This window comes from Cupressus sempervirens, chromosome 5, assembly GCF_028749045.1.
Source record: "Cupressus sempervirens isolate cs-2001-9-10 chromosome 5, ASM2874904v1, whole genome shotgun sequence".
NCBI lineage: Eukaryota > Viridiplantae > Streptophyta > Pinopsida > Cupressales > Cupressaceae > Cupressus > Cupressus sempervirens.
Genome location: NC_143122.1, coordinates 419,085,305 through 419,104,099, shown reverse-complemented (window position 1 = coordinate 419,104,099; position 18,795 = coordinate 419,085,305). Strand labels below are relative to the sequence as shown.

Sequence of the window (18,795 nt, the reverse complement as noted above, 5' to 3'; positions counted from 1 at the left end):
GGAAAGAAATTTCGTAGTTAAAAGTGATAAAACAATGATGATGCAATAACAACTAGAATAATAACAATATTCAGATGCAAATGCAGATTTTCAAGATCTCACAAAACACACAAGGAGAACATTATGCACAATAGTATATTCAAATGAATAAAAATTAATAACACCCACGAGGTCAAACAACCTATTGGACCCATAAATAGCCTACAACACCAATAAACATAAAAGGATCAAAACATGCTGACCAACCTTGTGTTCTTTCAATCTCCATTGCCTTTTGGATCTTGAATGTTTTGTTGTCAATCTCAATCAAGTAGCCAACCATTTTTGTTTCCCATGCTTTAGTTGACATTTTCTTGCACTTTCTGATTTCTTCATTGTTATTAAGCCCATTTAATTATGCTGATATTCCACTCATTCATCTACTTTATTTTGTTTCATCCACGTGCTCTTCCTACCATCTAACCAATGAGACAGGTCAATGTTCTTAGCCTGTTCAAATATCTTAGCAAACAGATCATAACCAATATCTCCAGGGCAAAAGCACCAGCTTCAGCTAAGGCAATCTTGCAAGGAAAGAACTTTATAACTTGAAGCTAAATGTAAGGAACATAATAGTAATCTTTCTCCTTCGATGACAATAAACATAATGGACTACATAGTAGATTTTAAAAGAGAGAAGACTTCTCTGTTGTAAAAATATTGTCGCTTACTGTATAATAGGCATAGCACACTTTCTTTATCAAACCAAATCAAGTGAGGTGATAAAAATAGAGGTCTATGGATAAACTGGCCTAGGTGAAAATTGGAAACTGCACGTTTGGTGGAACTTGCTATTTGATTTTGAAATTCATATATATTTTAATTTTGTTTTGTAAAAGTTTCTCATTTCTGTAGATCTCTAACAATAAAATTATCAGTATCTATGGTATTTTTGTTTTGCATTACCTTGTTATTTCTTTAAATTCTCTTCGTACACTATGGCAATTCAAAAGTGGCCCTCATTTTGGGGATTTCAAATAATAAATTAAAAAAATATGTAATCAAGTGGTTGACCAAATTAATGTAGATTATGTATCATCAACACAAATAGGCCATGGGCATCCTACTCATTATCAATAATCACTGATTACTCACCGAGTTCTTGCTAGTTAACCCCTGGGTCTCACTCACTCTGGCTGAACTTTATCAAGATATTGTTACAGTAGATGCTAAACATCAGAAGGTTGCTGAGCTGTGATGTTGACAGATGAAGTAAAGAAGATCATAGACTACTAAAGTTGAAATTTTAACACAAGTAGAGATAAAAGGAAAATTATAATAAATATCCATATATAACTACACATTTGATAATAGAAACTAATAAAACTAAACTAATCCTAAGCATGACTGACGTTTCAATGTCATTTTTAGGTATTCTATTTTATTTTGCTGTTCTTCCATGAGTTTTATGTTACCATATTTGTAGTGTTATGATCAACACAAGTTCTTGTAATTCCATCATGAGGCTTAAATGATTGACACAATGTTTCTAGAGCTCAACGAAAACAAATTGGCTATTACATTATCTGGTAATAATGTACATATAAATACATCACATATAGATGGGTAAAGTACTATAGATACACCTAGGCTTCAATTGAAAAAACTGGAAGCCATTACTTCCAATATTTGAAACCCTCTAATATATATATATAAAATCCTCTCTATTTCACTCACTCCAGAATCATATCTTCAAATGTAAGCTCAAAAAATCAAATCGCTCAAATGTTCATCTTTACAACTGCATATACATACCCAGGCATTTCTAACTTAAATACCAAACTTATTTGTCATCCAGGAGTTTATCTACGAGATCTTTATAACTCACTTTCCTTTTCTTCTGTGCTGCAACCTCTTCCCCTTGAGGAATGATCCTATCAGTTTTTTCTGGAGCAGCAGGATTCAGAACAGGTGAAGGATTCCTAGCTCTCTCAGGTTTGAAATTAAAGCCAGGTAACATATCAGCCAGCATGGATTCCACAGGGTCAGCTATATTTGCTGTCAATAGTTTGGATTCATCTTTACTGGTCGTCTTTGGATTTTCCAGTTTGCTAGTGCAATCTGCAACTGGCGAATCATTTTCCTGATTGTGATTTTCGCATGAGCTTTCTTTTTCTTCAGAATGCATCTGCTTTAATGTACCTTTTCTACTGTTATATGTTGTCATTTCCATCTTTTTATTCTTTTCATCTTGATGGAAAAACAATCCCTCAAGAGAAGATTTTTTCCTAGCAGTCTCCTCCTCACATCCAACTTGCACTTTTGGAGACTTTTCATCCATACTAGTATGTTTTCCCAGGTTCTCAGTTGATGTATCACTCTCTGATGAAGAGCTGTTGAGTTTGAGGGCTGTAGTACTTCGCCTTATTGGTCGTTTTCTTGATTTCTTATGGACATTTAGTTTTCTTTGTTTGCTTTTCTTTCCTGCAGGGGTTTTCTCTGGCTCGTCTCTGTTTTCAGGCCTTTCTGTGTAATCCTGCATACTTCTCCAGGCTGCATCATCTCTCTGAATATCAACTATTGGGTCCTCCCTAAAACAGACACAAATTTATCATAAGTAATCAAGCAATATTCTTTCTAGAACACCAATCCAAAGCTGCAAATTTAACACTTACATATTGTTAGATTGTAAAAACTCATGCAAATCCATGTCAGGCCACAGACTATAGGAACTTTGTGAGAGTTGCATGTGTTTTCCCAAGGAGTCTTCCACCCATAAATGACTTAAAATGTGGATTCTTTTTCTCTTGAGAATATTCTTCTCTGCACTAGAAAAGCTGTGGAATTATCATTGAACACCAAAAATTGTTAGTACTGGATCTGCAAGTGTTTGGTCTAACAACATACCTTTTTTATGCAATAAAGTCTTCTTATAACAGACCGTATGTAAACAATTTCAAAATAGCTCGAAATTGCTCAAAAAAGGGTATAAATTACTGAAAGACCCTTTTACACTCCTTGTTTAGATTAGAATTCCAAATGCAATCAGAGTAAATGTTAAAAGCTAGTACACGAAGCTACCATTCAAATGGTAACACTTCCGTTTGATTTCTGCTAGGATGTATGTTGGCTCTTATGATGATTTATAAAGGCTTACAACTATTGATAGATTATGCTAACTTAAAAAGTTTCTTTTACCAGAACTCTAATTTTAAAAGAATCTCTGGACATATTGTATGCATGATAATGTGTGTTTGAGGAACATGTGCTTATGTTGAGTTTTGCTTGCTGTATGACTGGGCAACCTAGTAAGGAACCCTGATCTTGTCTGCGTCACAACAAGAGCCTGAGAAAATGTTCTTAGAAAATTAAGAAAATAGAAATGGACATCCAATAGGTTACAAAAGAATTTGCAATTCAAGATGAAGGCAAGGGCCCTTCAATAGAAAAATGTGCTTTATTGACAAGATTTGTCTATGTCAATAAGACATTGATGTAGTCAAAGAGAAAAAAGGCACAACTTGTTTAATGCGAAGAGTCCAAATAAAAAAATGTGTCAACCTGTGTTACAAGGACGGGGAAGCTGTGAGAGGATGTCTCCTTGTCATCCCCCCCAACCAAGAAAGTGTGGAAACATCCCCAAACATATCGCCAAAATCAGGGATGAAAGGAGATGATTAGGAGACAGCTAGCCATCTCCAAGGTGACTGAGGACATCCTAGATATCCCTTGACTGTCCTGGGTACAGCTATGCATTCTCGTTGAAAAGTAGTCTTCAATAATGTTTTGAAAAAACAAATCGTTCAACAATAAAAAAGAGATATATATCATGACAGCACAGTATTAGCACTTAACAATTAGTCATGACAGAGTGACTGCAACAACTATAGTTTTAAAGCAATAAATATATTTGATATAATGACTCAGATTCATGGTTAAAGATATAAGTTATATAACAGTCAATATTAACAGCAATCATTTAGTTTTCTGATTTCATTACTGAAAAAAGGATCAAACTAGCAAATTCTTGATATGGTATTACAGTTGGTCATTATTGTCATTTGCAAAAGAGAGAAAATGTGCATTTCTCATGGTCTGAATACAGTGGTATAGTGTGAGAGGTAAAACCAAACAATTTCTTATTTGGAACATGGTTGGCATGCAGGCTTCTACAGACATCCTCCAATATCATGTTAAACATTTTCATGATATTGTTGCTATTATGTTGTTCATTCTCTTGTAGAACTGTCTCATGGACCAACCCATGTCTTGCACTAAAGAGGAGAATGGTTGATTAGAATTGCTAAAAACACATCTTAAATTGTGACGCCCCCCTAATAGGAGCTGCCCTTACTAAAGGGAGATTAAATTATTTTCAATGCATTTATTGATGCATCCCAAAGTGGGACGACGTCATGGGAATTAGTGCCCATATTTGATAAAGGAAATTTAAACCATAGTTCAAAATAGTGCCGATAAGTGGCTGAGATATCAGTTTCTCGTGAGAAGTTTGGAGTGGCAAGAAAATACAAGTTCTTCATGCCAAAATCTCAGCCGGGAAGTTTTAAACTTCTTGCCAAGAAGTTGGCGATATATTGCTGAGAAGTGGCATACTTCTCCCGAGATTTTGGAAAAAAATCTCACGAGCAGCCCAACAAGATACCATTTACTGGCCCATTTTGAAATTTGCAGCCTTTGGAGGAGAGGAGATGGGTTTGGTGGAGAGAAATATTCACTGGAAGCGTTGTAGACTTATTGCAGTGGATTTGAAGTGGATTCAAAGAAATTTTTGAAGAAAATACTGATTCAAAAAGAGGGTGGTTTGCATAGAGATTGGATGACATTCAGTAGGAGGGCAATGAGAGTGAGGACAGTTAGGAAGTTGAGAGTGAGGATATAGAAGATAAGGAGTCTTTGCTAGCGCCAATACCAGCTACATCTAGGATGGATATTGAGAAACAACTACAACCACAGCCACAATGGACTGCCAAGGCTAGACCCCTTACACTCTCATAGAGCTACTGGGAAGGGGAAGAGGAAGATGTAGACTAATTTTATATTGTACTTGACATTTGTATTTGTTTTCTTTTTACAATGACAATTTGCTATTTTTAGTTTGCTTCAGACTCCAGAGTCTTTTAACTATGGCTGCCAACCATCGACATTCCACATGAGGATGAGATTTTGTTACGTATTGCATTTATATAATATCTAGATCAGCTTGTTCGGTTTTTTTACTCATATACTGACTCATTAGATGCATCTCCTTATTGAATTTTGCAAAAAATTGCATTTTAAAATAAATTGAAGTTATATTTTAAATTCTCGATATTTTTCCGAGAAGTTACCGATTTATCTACGATATTTGCGAAGATAAATTTTTTTCCTTTGCCGATAAGTGGCAGAGAACGAGATTTTGAAAAATGATTTAAACAAGATAAAAAAAACTATTTGCTACTAGGCCTACCTCATGAAGGAGGCACGATCGTTGGGTGAGGAGGTGCAGTCAATGTTGTTCCTGTGTCCATATATTTTGATGTGGCTACACCTATTGTTGATACAATTGGCATGAGTGCATATGATTCGCCTATAGCTACATCTTTTTCAACGCATGTTGGTGATGATCAGGGTTCCAGTCTAATATATATTATGTGGGTGGATATAGGGAATTAGAGGTTTCATATATCTTCTACGGAGTTGCCTTCTAGTGACATTCTGACTTCTACATCATCAGCACAATTTTTGGGTGCTAGGCTGCAAGACATGTGGTTGGTCCTAATGATGCTGGTTTGCAGTTGGTTTAGTGTCCACAAAGATGTCAAAAACTATTTCATTTGGGATCCAGGTGGAGGTTGGAGTTCATTGTGTTGCTGGATTGCTTGAGGACAAGCAATTTCAGGGAGGGCGGACTGTAATGTTCCCCATCTTTTAGACCCTCAATGGAGTTCTTAGCTTTTCATTCTCCGAAGGCTAAGTGAAGAAATAAGGAGAAATAAGGAGAATCAAAGTCAATAAATAAATAAATCTAAAGGTAACTTTATATTTAATTAATTTAAGTTTCTAGAAGCACAACTAATTATTGTATTGGAAAGGGGGAAGCTTCTAGAGAGTGCAATTAAATAATATTTTATTTCCTTCTACAAGGGTGAAGGAAAAGAATAAATAGAGGCGAGAGCTTCATTGCTAGGCATCCGATTATTGTCAATTGCATTTGATATAAACTTGAGAGAAGAAACTAAGAGTTTCTAATTTCTATTAGCCATTGGAGAGCATCAATTCTTCAGTGTTGCAACCATTTGAGGTGGTGAAATATCCACTGAATTTGGCATTCAAGAGAGCTTTATTCTAGAGTTCTATTTGTGCTTAAATTAGAGGATACATTTATTGCTGGCTGCTACAATGCCGTGAATAGTACCCGCGCTACAATACTTGGCTTGATTATGATTGCAATTTCATCCCTTCATTGGGTGATTTGTATATCAGGTTCCACAATCAATTTGCATCATTTAAATTGGTCATTTGACATTGTAAAGGTGGCTGTCATAAGTAGCTGTAGATGCACATTTTATATCAGATTTATAATATCACTTCTACTTGGTTGTTTTTTTGGAGTTGCAAAGCCAAGAGCCTTGGAATATTATGTTAAGCATTGAATTAGAAAATATCTCACTAAAGAAGTGATAAGTTGCAGGTCTATATATTTGATGTAATGTGCATATTTATATCTTTCATGATTGACATAATAGTATGCATGCCAAGTGTTTGACAAAATACCAATTGGCTGTAACTGCACATTTTTCATTTAGAATTCATCTATATGCATATGAAAAATCAAAAGAGAATTGCATATGCATTTAGTTCTTTTCTTAGATATAGTAGTAATCGATTACAGGATTTTAGATTACCTTTGATATCATTTTAAGCAAGCATAATCAGTCTGAAACTCAGAAACAACAAGCATAGAGATCGTATTGGAAGTGTTTGACAGTTTTCCTTGACCTGCAAATCAACAAGTTGAGGCTTGAATTGACAAGAGATATTACAGTGGTATCAAAGCTTGCTTGCAAAGTGTTTGACAAAATGTCAAACAATTGAATTTGAGAAGGATTTGGTGTTTCACAAAGTTATAACCAGTTGGGGTCATTATAGTGGTATCAGAGCTTGCTTGCAAAGTGTTTGACAAAATGTCAAACAACTAAATTAGAGAAGAATTTGGTGTTTGATGAAGTTATAACTAGTTGGGGTTATTATACGATACAAATGACAAACTTGACATTCTTCTATGCCTTGGATTAAATTGTGAGGTCCTTGAAGCCCCAATATGCACCTAACAAATTCTTCAAGCCAAATTATGTCCCTTATATTTGGGAAGGAACTCGCAAAACTGAAGATCTGATACCATGAAGAAGTTGATTGGTGACTCCTCAACACTCTTATAATCCTTGCACTACCAAAATAACTTCCACAAGAGAAAACGGAAAATTTAGCTTGTTTTAAGAATGCAAGATTGAGTAATGATTGAGCATAAAATTTACAATGACATAGAGATTCTTATAAAGGAAAGATGAGGTATTATTAGATAGAATGTTGACATGTATCTTTATCCAATATACAGAGATAACTAAATCAATTGAATATTAAATGACCTAGGTAACTAAATATTAAAAAAAGCTCATAAAGATAAGGTATGATGTGTCTTATCTTGATGACTATGAGCTAGAACCAAATGCCCCGCTAGGAACTAGCGAAACACTAGATAGAAGACATCTACTAGGTCCAAGACCTTATTCACACTAACACAAAGCAAACTTGCATATAAAAGAAAAGCAAAGGTTCACATCAAATCATCCATCATCCATTATCCTCAAGATCATTTTTCAAATTCAAATCAGAAATTTGCATTCAAGGACAAAAGCCCTAGGTTGACAATTTTTAAAGGACAAAGACTCTCTTGGAAACAACTTAGAATTGGGGACAAAACCCTCATTTTTATTTGGGCAATTCTACACAAGGATTATGGTTCTGTTATCGAAAAAGTTTCATATAAATGACATTATTGAGTTTATGAATTAATTCATACTGCTGGTTCTTAAAGATTACTCCTATGGTTTTCCAATTATGCCAATTATCAGTGCAAGAATCTAATCATCTTGGGCAGTTATAATATATAATTGCTAGTATTATTAGTTCTTGTTTTTAGATATTATTCAATCAGTCAAAGATATTTTCCAAATTTAATACTATCACAATCTTTTGAAATCTATAGTACTAAGTTTAAGGTAGAGCCTCACGAATTAGATCACAGCTCTCATGAACCTTTCGCACCATACTAAGTATGAAGTGCAGTAGCCTTTAACTAATATGAGCTGCCTCAGGTTGTGATTGCACCCACATTGCAAGTCTGCTGCTGGTCCATTTTTTTTATTTTTTGGGTTTGCTGCCAACAGTGTGGTTTGAATTGAAGAGTTTGATATTATATTGGATATTTTGGGCATTTTTTGAAATTTATGTGGAATTTGAAATACTGCAAAACAATAACAATAGATTGTGATTTTTGGTAATTACTGATAATATTTAGAGTAATGATTATACTGTCAAATGAAATGTTGAAGATGTGCTGATAATTTATCAACATGGAACAGATTAGAGAAAAACAATTGTCGTAGTAATTTATATCAATTGTTCATGTAATTATCAACTACTGTTATATATTAGTTTTGAGCGTCGTATTTACCATAGGATTTAAATTCAAATCTTGAATCCAATTTTAGCATTCAGTCCAAGAATTACCATAAATTATAATCATAGTATATAAGTTAAATTCATAAGTAATCTTACCATTCATAAATAAGAATTCTAGAAATTATCACACATAATAATCATTTACAAATTTTAATTTTAATTGCGTTTACATTAATACTATAAAAAGGTTGCAAGTTGTTTAAGATCCCGAATTCAGGAGACTACAAACATATTGCATTCTATTGAGTAAAGTGTGCTACAGAGAGTATCAATAAATGGAATTATGTTCATTTGCATAAGACTGAAAACAATAAGCTATGCCATTTAAGAACCTTATACACAGCCATACCTTTTTAGAATTATCTCGAAAGGCACCTGGTGCTCAGGCTCAGAAAATACTATAATATGTGTAGCATCATGTAGCATGCAAGTTACCATCCCTCCATGCATTTCAATTTCCATCTTTAACCTTCTCAATACGAGTTCTGAAACTGTTTGAGAATCTGCATTTCTAAATGATTGGAAATATATCTAATCAGTCTAAAAGCAGCTATAAGGCTGAAAATAGTAAGGGATGATTTAAAACAGACCAGATGCTCAAAACTATTTAATTGATTTTTAAAATGCTATAATATATAACCTAAAAATATAGAACTTTACCAATAATTTTACTTGCAAGGAAGTATGTAAAGAAGGGAACATACATGGAGTGAATGATGTGGTGAAAATAAACAGAGCAGTTATGAAACTGGCACCACTTATTGCTTGGGCAATACTTCTTTTTGTAATCTCCAGTGTGTGCAACAGAATTTATAAGTTTAGAGTCTTGTAGGTTGCTGAAAAGCTGAACAGGAAAATAAAGGTCAATCATTTGTCTATTCACAGATAAAAAGTTGCTTGCACATCATATCAATACAGAAACAAAAATGTTCCAAAAATATTTGTTCAGATCATCATACAACATTCTACAATTTTAATTTTTCTCAAAAATAAATAATTATTTTATCAGGTCAAGATGTGTAACAGTGTTATCCAGTCAGGTTGCAAACTTGTTGTGTCGTGGTCTTAATCAATAATTATTGCAGACAGCTCAAGGTTAATTGTTTCCAAGGAAAAAATTGACAAGGTTCCTTATTGACGATGTCAACAGTAATGAAAGGCAAGCTTAAAATAGTGAAGACCATGAGAGCTTCAACTTGGAAAAGCCACACTCTTAAATTCCATCCATTTGGCATCAACTTAAGTATGTTCCATCCCTGCATGAAAAGTCAGAAAAGAAGGTCCATGGGCATGCCTAAGGTTGCTTTGCTACAAGTTTTCTCTAATGGCACACAATCTCAAAGTAAAAGCCACTGACATTCTCCACTTGATTCTCTACTTTGGGGTATTATGGGGTAAAATCTCCCCAAAAAATCAGCAAGCGCTTTTCCCTTGGCTATGTCATATGAGATCTATGCCTAGGATAAAGATAGGTAAATGATTTAAAGAAGTGCATCCAACACTATGCCGTAAATGAAAACTTGATCATGTCATGAGATGTAAAAGATTGGATAAGATGTCATAAAAATGTACCCAAAATATAGTGAAAAAAGCTAAAACTTATAAAAAAAATTGTGCAACCTTCAATCATAGAGTGTAGTGTCCACAATTTTATGCCTTCCTATATTATGAGCATTGGCATAGTTTCAAGGAGTTTGGCTCAGTGGAAGAGCGGTGAAGTGGTGTGCAAACTCCTCCTAAATTTTATCCTTTTGGCATAGGCTTAAGAACATTCCGTCTCTACATCCAAATTCAGCAAAGAAGGCCCATGGGCAAGCCTAAGATGGCTTTGCTACAATTTTTCTCTAGTGGCACACAATCTCAAATGCAAAGCCAATGACATTCTGCAATCGATTTTCTGCTTTTGGAAATTATGTTTTAACTGGTAAAATATCTACAAAAAATCAGCAACTGCATTTTCCTTCGTTATTTCATACAAAATCTACACCTAAGTGATAAAGATGGTTAAATGATCTAGAGAACTGCACTCAACACTCTGTCGTAAACAAAAATTTGATCTTGTAACATGTGAAAAATGTGCTAAGTTGTTGAGAAATCGTGCCCAAAATATAGTGAAAAACCTCAATGAAATTTTGTGCACCCTTCAAGCAGAATGTGTAATGTCCCCAATTTTATGCCTTCCTATATTGTGAGCATTAGCTCAGTTTCAAGGAACTTTTGTCAATGATGATTTCAAGTTCAGTTTTTCATGTCATATCCTTAGCCACAACCTAAAACTAACTTGCTGTTAGCTCATATGGTCCCCCTGAGCTAATTGGCATTGCAAGGGGCACCCTTTTGAGGAGACACACTTGTGTGCCACCTTTCCTAGCTAGGACCTACTTCAATTAATGCCTTTGGCATGGCCATTTGTGTTAGCCAACTAACCTTTCTTGCATTGCTATAGCTTCATACTTCTGTTGGCTTTATTAGGGTAACATTATCATCAATCAAGATGACATTTTATTTGTCTTTCAGAATCCTTTTTGGAATTCATCAGGCATTACAGTTTTAGAGAGACTGTGATTCCAATTCTTTGCAATCTTAAGGGGCTACGACATTTACACATCTCACAATCACTGGAGATTGACCAGCATATATGGTGGCACAAGCAGGGCAGCAATTTGGACTAAAACATCTATAATTACCTTGGCATGTCAATGATACCAGTGACATAGAGTCTTGTGGTGGCATACATACACCAAGATTGTGCCACACAATAATCAGGCATACACATAAATCTCAGTGAACCTACATCAGACAAATATCGTGACTACATACATCAAGTTTCGTGGCATGTGCTTCCTTCCATTTGGTGTTCATAGATCAGCCTCATCAACTCTGCAATACCCGTGACATACTTATACAAACATTGGAATCTTACATACATACTGGTGTGCCTTGCACACACATTCTATCATAGACAAGGACCCCCAACTCTTTTTTGCTCCTTCAGGTTTGCGGTCTCCCACCACATTTGGAGTGTTTTTGATAGATTTTTCCATTTCACCTCTGCACTTACAGAAAAAGAAAACCATCCTGCATTTACAAAACAAATTAATTGCAACTCAAAACTTGCTTAGGATAAGACAAGAAAGAAATAATGGAGACAGAAATTTGTCTACACAAGCTCTCTTCCAGAAACAATAAGATGATAGAGGTTATCAAGTTTCACTAGCTTTCGGTCAAGGATTTCTGTACTTTGCATTGTGGAATAAGTCAGGAAGAGGCAGGGGATGGGAAAAACAAGTGTAAAATGAATAAATTCGTCATGACATTGTAACTTGGAATAAATGTTTTAATTGATTAAGTCATGTTGGAATTGAGTAAAATAGAAGAGAAATATGACGAAGTAAGAAGAATGGGTATTTGGAATAGTGTTATATCCCCATTTGTAATCTCCAAAGATTAATGGAACTATTTACTCATAATTTTAAATGCAAGAGACTTCTTTCTGTCATATCTTGCACTTGCATCCCAACGCCCTACCAAAATGTGGGGAGATTTATATAAATTTAAATATTTACCAATATGCAAAATCATAGAATGTATTAGACTGACATTAGTGTATTGCTCATGTATCAATCACTTTGATATCTTCTTAGTAATTTTTGATTAAGTATATGAAGACTCCTATAGCCTGATTATGAATTTTTCAAACTGTCACAATGACTTTATAATTGAACACTTATCTCCTTCTCCACAATTCTGAAAATGATTTTTTATGTAATTCCCCCTCCAAATCCAATTCATTTAATTGTTATATACTTTTTTTTTACTCACATCCTCTCTATACTGACTTCCTGATGTATATCCCGTGGCAGAGAGGAAGATAAAAATCCTTTCTCCCAATGAAATGGAGATGGACACCTTCATATATCTTTCTGATTGGAGTGATAAGTTATGTAACTCAAGGTTGCATGTGGACGGGGTACTGGGGTACTTAGGGTATGGGCACGACTATTTTCCAACACAGGGGACCAGGGTACTTGATTACATTAATTTTTTTTAAATAACTTAATATTTATAGAAAATCTGAAAATATGAGTCATGACAATGGTTTTCCAAAACAAGAGCAATGATAAAGTTTGCAGATGTAATATATTGCTTTTCGTTTCAGATTTGCAATATGTTCGTAATAATAATATATGCTAAATGTTTAGAAGCATAACAAAGAAGGAAAATTTTTAACATGAACATGAAGATCATAAATCATATAACAATGACATATTGCAAATGATTAACTTCTGACATGGACACTGATAAAGTTTATTGTTAATCTGTGTTGTATCAAAGTTTCAAACTGATTACACATTCAATTAAGCTTTGATTAGAAACAAGATGATATATAAACAAAAACCCAAAACAAAAATCAGAAATCTTAATCAAGGTCCTTAGCTGTGGTGCTCTCCCCTGCATACCTGGCACATGTACCAAGTACATGGGTATTGGGTATGCATTCTGGGGGTGTGGGTACACAAAACCCATGCAACCTAGGTTAAGTTGATTCATGTCCCTAATAATACCTTTATTTACATACCTTTCCATAACCAGGTAGTCCTCTTACTAATTATTGTTTATTGATGTGAATTATCGGTCTGCTTTCTTAATCATTTTTTATGTCTCTTAATCATGTATCACTACCTTATGATCCTTAATTCTTAGCACTATATAATCGTTATTGGTTAATCGTGTGATTAGCTTCTTATCCTCCAATAGATATATGGATCTTACCCGTTAATCTATTCTGGTTTATTGTTATATTTTAATCTCATAAACAGTTTAATACCAAGTTGACTGGCCTTGATTGGTGTCATATGCTCATTCTAAGATTATAATGGTCTTTGTTCCCTGCAAAAAGATCAGATTATAAGAATTTCTCAAGTTATGACATGTTTGGTCAGTGATCCATAAAAGAGCCCGATGAGAAGATAACTATAGATTGATTCCATAACAGACTATGCGAGTGGCCATCGACTTGAAGTGATTGAGACAGCACTCCTTCTAATTTTTTATTTCGTGAAATATGACAGCTAATCTATGTCTTTACTTCTTTCTCCACTGAGTATTTCTCATGGTTGAGTCTACAGATACGCCTCCACATTTAACATAGTCCTCTTGACGTCAAAACTGGTCTTCATCCAGTGGTAACTAACATGCTAGATTGCAGCACTTCCTCATACTCCTACACCATGTTGATTCAATTCATCTTATCTCTTTTATTTGTTACTTTGATCATCAGAATAGTATAATTTATTATATTTTGATTATTACTCTTACTCTTTAATATCATTATTTATTTATAATTATACTATGTTATATGATTATATTAATATTTTATTCTATTAATATAATTTTATCATTTAACTATATTTATAATTATTTATTTTGAGCATTTATCATTAGTATTTTATTATTTATTTAATAAAATTTTATAATTTATTTATTATTAAATCCTATCTTGGCAGGGACATCACAAATAGCCACAAACTCCTTCATCGCAAGTGGACAAGAAAGAGAATATCAAAGGAATACCACTGATGGAAAAGAATATCAGAATATTGGCCAAGTTGGGAGTACATAGTACTTTCGATACACAAGAACTCATCTTAGGACTCAGAAGAATGGAAGAAATAGACAAAAAATGTCAGACTTTCATGACTGGGAGGGATTTCTCAATCTTTTGTATGAAAGAAATTCTACCTTGAGACAAACTGGAACATAAGTGAAAGAGCAAAAAAGAAAGAATGTGGCCACAAAATGCCAATGGAAGGTATAATGCTATAACATGGACAATCCAAAAACATATCCAAGCACAACCAATCCCAACACAACACCAATAGTTGTCCTAGGAACATAAGACAGAGAGAATTCGGCAAGAGGAATTAAGGACTTCTAGCCTTGGCGGGGATACTTGTTTCAATAAATTCAAAGAGAGGATAAATCCCCAACAACACCCAAAGGTATAGCAAGTGAAAATAGTGTATACTTGTGCAAGGCACTGATTGCAACATAACATAAAAATCCATAAGTTTCAAGATCCCTGCCCCACCTCCATCGCTGACCGGCTTCTCCATTGCAGAAATCCCAATCCAACGTATGCATTTATACCTTCTGCTTCTACTTTTGATTTCTCTCTTGATTTCCATTTCCATTTCTGATTTCTAGTTTCATTTCCATTGACCGATTTCCATCTCAAATTTCCAATATCTAAATCCTGAAAAGCAAGTCCACTATTCCTTCCCAAGCATCTTTTTCCACCTTTCCATTGCTTCAAAATCCACTACTCCCTTCCAAACTTGCCACCCTTCTCCAAGGCACAAAACCTATTCATCTTATGAATGAAAGTGCTAATCCAATGAGTAAAAAGTTTTGACAATCCTTTTCCATGTGAAAAGACCATTCCATGAGAATATCAAATTGCCAATCCCAAGTATGAGGAAAATTTGGACATTCCTTTTCAAAGCCATCAATACAATTCTCCACTTTTCCAAATTCCAAGACTATAAGAATGAGTAAAAGTTGATCCAAAGACACATATTATTCGAATCTGAGTCTCCACTCCTAATCCAATGAAATATTCCATCATAGTGGGTTATAGCCTATCCAAATATCAAAAATGAAGTTAATCTTTCTATGCAATACCAATTTGTCGATCTACTAATGCTTATTGATAACAATATTGATCTTCTAAACTGTGACAATCTAAACTGCATGATTATAATGGTGATTATGGTGAAGTTGAATTTCAATGTTCTTTCTTATGCCAATAATGCTATAAACTTTTTGATCGATGATGGTTGTGTGGTGTTTTCATGTAGATATCTTGTTGCTTTCTGAGGGTGTCTATGTTATTGACTAAAAAAATCAAACTTAGAATAACAGCAGAAAGAAACAGTGTCCAATCCAACATGGTTGAAACTAAAATTATACAAAAATCAATAGAAAATATAATCACGTTAAAACTATGGAGTCAGACTGCATCCATGCATCCAATCAACACTCACATACATCCCAGCAATATACTTAAACAATAATAAGGGGACCAATCAGCAAACCACAAGAAGGTCTAGCAGGAATGTCATCGCTGAGTAGGAATAATGGATAGTACACAGTGAGAAGGAAATTGTACAAAGAAATCAAATAGGATCTGACGAGCCAATAAGAGAGGCAAATACAAAGTTGCACTAGAAGACAATGATAGCAAGGATTACAAGCCAATGGCTAAAGCAAGGGTTGTACTGAAACAATGCACACCAAGTTTACTTCCAGTCACCCACATACTGGCTAAGAACTAATATGTGAAAAACAATATCAGTCTCATAAACTACAAGCCATAACACTATATAGAAACTCTCAGGAAAAAAATTTGTTGCAGAAGATAACTACAAGGCAGAAGACACTACAAAGAACAGTGCAATTCACTCTAGTGTGAATTCTCTTGTGAATTAAGGCAAAGGTTCAAAAACTTTTGAAGGGCATCATTAGGACATTCTACAGTGAATGAATGTCAATGCGAAGCAAGGCAGGGAATAAGGTATTCTCTCAAAACCAATATAAACTGAAAGGACTAATCATATGCATATCAAAGGATGGATGCACCCAAAACAGTTATCCATAAGGCCTATGATGAGTAAAGCTCTCCTAGGAAGGATGGATACATCAATATGATAATCCATAAGGTCTTAAACAGAGGAGTAGAGTGAAGGAGATGGTGCTTAGTGGATAGTTATTCTATTAATTAGAGCCGCACAAAGCACTCCCCCAGCAACTAAGCTTCTGATCACAGCCTCTCCTTAAGAAGGGAATCAACTTGGGAATTAGAATGTCCTTGTTATAATAATAGTTAGATAGTACGGGAGCCCCGAATGAGAGTACCCTCGGACACTCTATATGAATCCTCCCACAAATCCGAACTCTCAAGCAAAAATTCCATAAATGACTCGATATAGTAGAAATTATATGTCAAAGCATTAACCTGCTCCCCCACAATCCACAACTGATGCCTCAGAAAACTAGCACAACAGGAATCACACTGCAGTCCTCAACTGATGCTCTCACCTCTTCCATACCTACTGCACCCATAATCTAGGAGGAGGTGATTGCCACATCATCGTGCCTCCCACCCCCAACCGTAGAAGCAAACTCACCACCAACCACAATATGCAACTGAATAGGGTCCAAGGCTGGTAATCTCATCCAACCACAACTATGACTCCTAAAGAGCCAATTGAGCATAGTGAAGAGAGTCCACAATCACCTCAAGCTCCTGGGTAAGCTCAATCACCTCCTCTTCCCCTAACAATACCTCGTAACATGTGCTACCCCAATCCATAAGGCAATCCCTGTCAACAACTAATCGTGAGTAATTATGCTTCAAGGCCCTAACAACCTCTCGAACCGCATGAATCTCTGGTAGGGAAAGATAACTATCACCGTGCTAATTTGACATAGGAGCACCCCGCCCAGATGCAACCAACATCTGAGGAATAACATTACCATGCTCAAGAGCTAAAGAGATGTCACTATCACTCACCTTCAACTGACTAGTCACACGATGCCTATGTAACCCCTACCTCCTATGCAAGTTCACTGCCTCACCATCTGCACTATGATAGGAAAACTAAACCAAAATTGCTCATCACAAGATCGCTCACCACATGTGCACTACTATCTTCGCACACATCCACAACTAAGATACAACTAGTTGGTACCTCAACCAACACCTCCTCTAAAGAAGCGGAAATCCTCATATGACTCGATTTCCCCCTCAACAAAAAGCTTTTGTAAATCCTAATCCTAAGACCCATCCAAAACCTCCTCAGAGTCGTCACCTAATACCTAGAAAGGCGTATCATACTCGATGCAGCTCATAGCATCATCCAACAAACCATCAGAGTTGTCCATACTCTGTATCCACATCTTCTAACAAATGCTCAACTATTGACATCTGACTCTACACACATGCCTTTATGCTAGGCTGTGAATCAATAAGGCTAGAGCATAATCCAACATCGATTGAATCTGCTATAACACCAATATCACAACTAGGTGACTCTATATGTATCGACTCCTCCTGAGGGAACAACTGCCTTCTGCAATGAAGCAACACTACGACAACTCACATACAAATTTCTAATAACAATCCCCTCCTCGATAGACTGAAGTATTAGTGGTAACAACTACATTAATTGTCTCTGTACTAACTGTAGCAACAACTCTGGGAGCCTCAACCTACTGAAGCTTAGTAACTCTATCCTCCACTGCCACCAAGAAAATTGCGTCCTTGTGAAATAGGTCCATCATCAATACTACGAATAGGATTATCAGATGTCATACTAAATACAGGTAGATCTGCTTTATGGACACCTGTTGAGGAAAACTCAAGCTTCCTTCCGTACAAACTCAATGCCAGCCTTCTAAAGGCAAAAACCATATACCTCGCTGCCTTATTAACCGTCTCTAGATCCGATAATCTCGCAGCCAACCTTTGCTGATGAAGCTTAAGTTTCTCCATACTCTCTCTCTCAAGGCATTAGTTTCCTTGCTACCTTCCTCACTACTCTGCCAACTCCCAAAACTACTAGGCCTCTTGTAAATGTTCATAGCTGGAAAAAAGGAGACTGTTGACCACTCCAAATACAACAGATCTGAAATAATAAATATTTTCCTACCCCACAGTATGGAGAAAACCACTTTGATACCATTGTAAAGAACCCAATTGGCTCGCACCACCAAATATTATGATGTTTCTAACTTTTTAACACAATACTAGAAAAATGCAACAAACTTTGTACCATTATCAAGTCATCTATCACAATTTTCAGATTAATCTGCCATTTTGAATTTTTTGGATAGATAAATATCAATAACACTAACATATAAATCTGAAAGACAATCTATTCACACCAAATTCTGAATACTGAATAAATAATGAAACAGTACAGACTTTGAATGCAAGATGATAACTATTATAGTCACACGACTTCTATTAACCCCCTTTATTGTTCCAAAGTGAAATGATTATAATTATTT

The 18,795-nt window shown here is 35.3% G+C and overlaps 1 protein-coding gene across 1 annotated transcript in view; it reads right to left on the bottom strand.

Annotated features, from left to right (window-relative positions):
- Window positions 1-1,525: 1,525 nt before the first annotated feature.
- Window positions 1,526-18,795, bottom strand: part of ATLIG4 (DNA ligase IV) — a 247,221-nt gene continuing 229,951 nt past the window's right edge. Inside the window, exons 24-27 of the mRNA XM_089830934.1 lie at window positions 9,426-9,565; window positions 9,071-9,232; window positions 2,655-2,816; window positions 1,526-2,570 (exon numbers count right to left, since the gene is read on the bottom strand). Of these exons, the coding sequence (XP_089687060.1) occupies window positions 1,823-2,570; window positions 2,655-2,816; window positions 9,071-9,232; window positions 9,426-9,565 (1,212 nt within the window). The 3' untranslated portion in view covers window positions 1,526-1,822. The remainder of the gene's footprint in view (window positions 2,571-2,654; window positions 2,817-9,070; window positions 9,233-9,425; window positions 9,566-18,795) is intronic.